This window comes from Myotis brandtii, unplaced genomic scaffold (genome assembly GCF_000412655.1).
Source record: "Myotis brandtii unplaced genomic scaffold, ASM41265v1 scaffold1750, whole genome shotgun sequence".
Taxonomy (NCBI): Eukaryota; Metazoa; Chordata; class Mammalia; order Chiroptera; family Vespertilionidae; genus Myotis; species Myotis brandtii.
The window spans coordinates 240,937-245,703 of NW_005356477.1; the positions used below are offsets into that span (position 1 = coordinate 240,937).

Below are 4,767 nucleotides of genomic sequence, written 5' to 3' on the forward strand. Positions count from 1 at the left end.
GTTCAGTTTCCAACAGCCCAAAGCCGCCCTCTCGGACCCCGGAGCTTCCGGCGGCGCTTTTCCGGTCTGAGTACGACGGTGGCCGATAGAGTCCAAGTCTCGCGGAACCGTACATTTTCTTTTCCGCCCCGCAGAATCTCTGTCGCCCCCAGGTGGTCAGCCCGCGGATGCTTCACTCACCCATTCATTCAACAAACGCGGGCGCCTAAGGTGCTAGACACAATTTTAGTCGCTAGGGATATAGCAAAGAACAAATCAGACAAAAATCCCTTACCGAATTACATTTAAGGGGGAGGGGGAAGAAAAAATACATAATAAATAAAGCATGTAAGTTCTATGGAGCCCTCCCCCCCCCCAAAAAAAAAGCAAGGTGTATTTTGGGATTCCATTTCAAATTAGCCCATACTGATGAGGAGTGAGCTTGCTCGGAGCCCTGTCTGCAGCAGCAGTGAACACAGGTTAGGCCTGAGCGAGGACCTCCAGGCAGGAAGGAAGTTGGGACCTGGGGGGAGAACAGGTGCTTTGCTTTTCTTGATGCTATCTCAGAAAGCACTTTTAAAGGCTCTCCGAACTAGTCTGGCGGCTATGGCTCCGTGGTTGAGTGTCAGCCTATGAACCGGGAGGTCAGGATTCCCAGTTTCGGGCTTGATCTCCAGTAGGGGGCCTGCAGGAAGCAGCCGATCAATGATTCTCTCATCACCGATGTTTCTCTCTCTCTCTCCCTCTCCCTTCCTCTCTGAAATCAGTAAAAATAAAAGATCTCTGAATAAGGCATGCCCGAGCTGTGCTCTGCATGTTTGCTAACAGCTTGCGAAGTGCACTGGTGGCTGCGTATTTACAAGTGAGCAGACCTTGTTAATTGACTCTGCTGTCGGACCTGTTTGACCCTGCTTCATACTTCATGATTAATGGGACTTATCAGACACTACTGTCAAGAAACAAAACATGGTTATTCCAATTAACAGCCACTGGTAATTCCGTATCATTGACTTCTTGGACGCACTGCTTTTGGTTTCTGAGATGGACTGTGGGCACCCCTGGCATCTCTCGGCCTCCTGCCTCTACTTTCTTGGGTCAAAACAGATGAGGGTCTTTACCTAATGAGCTACTACCTTAAGGATTCTGTTACCCTCCATACCCACAGCCTCTCTGAACTGGTCCCCCTGCTAGTAAATTAGAGGCTGTTGGCATATGTTTAGATCAATTTGTCTAGTACATCCTGTTCTTAGTGGGGTCCCTCCGACTGGGCATCCTCTATGGACAGGACCGTACCTATCCAAGCATGTCTTCCTACCCCGGAGAACTAAACACTGACCTGGTAAGGAAAGTGCAGACCTCCCACGTTTGTGGAAGACAGAATTCTTCGAAATGGGAAAATCTCCCAGCTAGATACTTGGGCAACAAAGCCATGAAATAGCCGTGGATTTTTTTAATCCTCGCCTGTGGGCATGTTTTTATTGATTTTAGAGAGAGAGGAAAGAAGGGGGAGAGAAACACCGAATGAGAGAGAAACATCTATCAATTGCCTCCCATACATACCCTCACCAGGGACTGAACCCACAACCTTTTTGTGCACGGGATGATGCTCCAGCTAACCGAGCCCCTGGCCAGGGCAGCGTGGATCTTAAACCTTTGAGAACACCTGTTTCCATCAGAGGAGACCCTTTTAGGACCCTGCACTGTTGATGTGCTGTGTTTTTCAGATTTGTTATTGGTGCCGAGTCTTGGGGTGAAGGACTCGGGTTAGCCACTGGCACACTGCCTGCTGCTTGCGTTGCCGTCGGCCTCTGAATACTGGCCCCTCCAATTCAGAGCATCCTCTGCTTCCAGTTCCTTCGCTCTTTTCATCTGCTGATTTACTCATTGAATCATTCATTCTAGAAATAACTTTTTTGTCTACGAGGTGCCAGGCGTGGGGTTGAACCTAACCAGCCTAGTCTGCCCTCATTGCACTGGCCATGTCTGGTGGATACTTCCACTGCCCTTCCTCAAACCAGCCCTTCGAGAAGCCACTGGGGGCTCTCCCAAAGCTTCCTACCGCAGTGCTGAGCTCCTCCCACCCCCACCCACAGCCACGGCCACTTCCCCTTCTTGGCCAATAGGAAGATGGCAGAGGCTTGGAAGAACCAGAGCAGCCTCGACGTACACTTTTTTTTCTAAAGAAGGAGAAGCAACAGGAGAGTTGGAAAGAGCTCCACTTTATTATGAAAAATTGTCTTTTTAAAAACAGGCAATTGATAAGGAAGGAGAAGTAGGGGAGAATTGAGGTGCTTCGTTAGTCACACCAAACCCTTGCAATTCAATTCATTTGTGAACCATGAGGAGGAACAGAATTAAATAACCAGATGGGGGTACAGAGCTAAGATTCCCAGCCTTCCCTCTTGGGGAAAACCGAGGCAGAGTAATACTGAGCAAAAGTGGAGGAAGCCACCCCCAGGTCATCCCAATGAGGTGACTTGGGGACAGGGAAGAGGGTCCACATGGACATGGGAAACAGGCGTGGCTTGTAAACCTGGGTCCTTGGGAGGGGAGCTGGGGGTGTTTGTAAACCAGATTATGGTCAAGAGAGGAGGCAGGAGCCCAGCCTGTGGGGCTCAGTGGTTGAGCATCAGCCTGTGAACCAGGAGGTCACGGTTCGATTCCCAGTCAGGGCACAGGCCCCGGTTGCCGGCTTGATCCCTAGTCAGGGCGTGCAGGAGGCAGCCGATTGATGGTTCTCTCTCATCATTGATGTTTTTATCTCTCTCCCTCTCCCTCTCTGAAATCAATAAAAAAATATTTTTAAAAAGAGAGAGGAAGCAGGAGCTGTAAACGAAGGGCAGTGCCTAAGGAACAGGAGAAAGAGGTGCCTATGAAAGGACTGGGCCGGCCTCCCAAGGAAGGCTGCCGGGAGGTGTGCTGTGCCCACAGATGGAGGGGTCCTCCCCCCACCCCATCCCGTGAGCTCGGCCTCCGCCTGGGACTGGGCCGCCCAGGGAGCGTGAGCACAGCTGGCACTCACTCTGGGGACTGGGGGCGAGGTGGCATTTGGGCTCTGTCCTCAGAGACAGGGCGGGGACAGCAAGATGGCGGCGATATAGGCAGACGCGTCCCAGGTCTTGTCCCGGAACAAACAGAGTAAGCAGCTGAAACTTTCAGGGGCGTCTGTTCTGAACCTTCCGGGACCCAGGATCTTCATTTCGGGAAGGAGGAAGGTAGGTCCCTGTGTTGGAAGAGGGTCACCTCCGGCAGGACTCATCTGTGGGAGAGGAGGCAATAACGGGGGAATGAGTGCAAGCCTCTGCCTCCGGCTCTCCCCCCCCCCCCCCCCCCCCCCAGGGCCAGGAGCATGGGGAAGTGTCTAACATTGTCCACAACTTGAGTGCTTGCTCCTACCAGGACAGCAGCAGCCACACTCATTCCCTCAGACTCTGTGCCAGGCATTCTTATAACAGCCTCACAACAACCCCAGGTGAGGTGAAGTGATGTGATGCCCAGCCATGGTTCTAGGTCAGCGGTTCTCAACCTGTGGGTCGCGACCCCTTTGGCGGTCGAACGACCCTTTCACAGGGGCCGCCTAAGACCATCCTGCATATCAGATATTTACATGACAATTCATAACAGTAGCAACATTACAGTTATGAAGTAGCAACGAAAATAATTTTATGGTTGGGTCACAACATGAGGAACTGTATTTAAAGGGCCAGAAGGTTGAGAACCACTATTCTAGGTGCTTCATTAAAATTATTTAACCCTCTCAGTGACTCCAGGAGGCAATTTTTTTAAACTCCTTTTCAGTAATAAATTGAACTCTGGCCAGTGTGCTCAGTGGTTTTATTTATTTATTTATTTATATTGATTTCAGAGAGGAAGGGAGAGGGAGAGATAGAAACATCAATGATGAGAGGGAATCATTGATTGGCTTCCTCCTGCACGTTGGACCGAGCCTGCAACCCAGGCATGTGCCCTTGACCAGAATCGAACCTGGGACCCTTTGGTCCACAGGCCGACGCTCTATCCACTGAGCCAAACCAGCCAGGCTGCTCAGTTGTTTTAGTGCGTTGGCCTGCAAATTAAAGGGTCCTGGGTTCAATTCCGGTCAAGGATATGTACCTGTGTTGCAGGCTCAATCCCCGGTTGCAGTCAGGGTACGTGTAGGAAGCAACCACTCGATGTGTCTCTCTCACATCACTCTTTCATTCTCTTTCCCTTCTATTCTCTCTAAAATAAAAGAAATAATAATAACAATTTGCCCTGGCCAGCTTGGCTCAGTGGATAGAGCATCAGCCTGCGGACTGAAGGGTCCCAGGTTTGATTCTGGCCAAGGGCACATGCCTGGGTTATGGGCTCGATCCCCAGTAGGGGGCCTGCAGGAGGCAGCTGATCAATGATTCTCTCTCGTCATCGATGTTTCTATCTCTCTCTCCCTCTCCCTTCCTCTCTGAAATAAATAAAATATATTTAAAATTAAAAAAATAATAATAATAAATTGAGGACAACCGTCAGGTTATTTCCCTGAGGCCACAACCGTAAGAGAAGATAAAATTCACACTCAGGCCCGACTGACCCAAACCCGGAGCTCTAACCCACACGGGGAGCCCGGGGAAAGCCCTGGTTCTACGCTCCGGAGACCCGGAGACCCGATGCACACTTTGCTCTCCAGGACCTCAGCTTCCCCATCTGTTAAAGGACCTGGCGAGCCCTTCCAGCGCCAACGTTTTCCTCCAGGACCGCAGTGTCCGCTCTGGACGCCAGGCGGCGCCCTCGCGGCAGCGGCGGTCCACTCAC

General features: G+C 51.1%; 1 protein-coding gene across 1 annotated transcript in view; it reads right to left on the reverse strand.

Moving 5' to 3' along the window:
* Positions 1-4,481: 4,481 nt before the first annotated feature.
* Positions 4,482-4,767, reverse strand: part of PPP1R18 (protein phosphatase 1, regulatory subunit 18) — a 25,488-nt gene continuing 25,202 nt past the window's right edge. The window contains exon 5 of the mRNA XM_014537270.1: positions 4,482-4,494. Within this exon, the coding sequence (XP_014392756.1) occupies positions 4,482-4,494 (13 nt within the window). The remainder of the gene's footprint in view (positions 4,495-4,767) is intronic.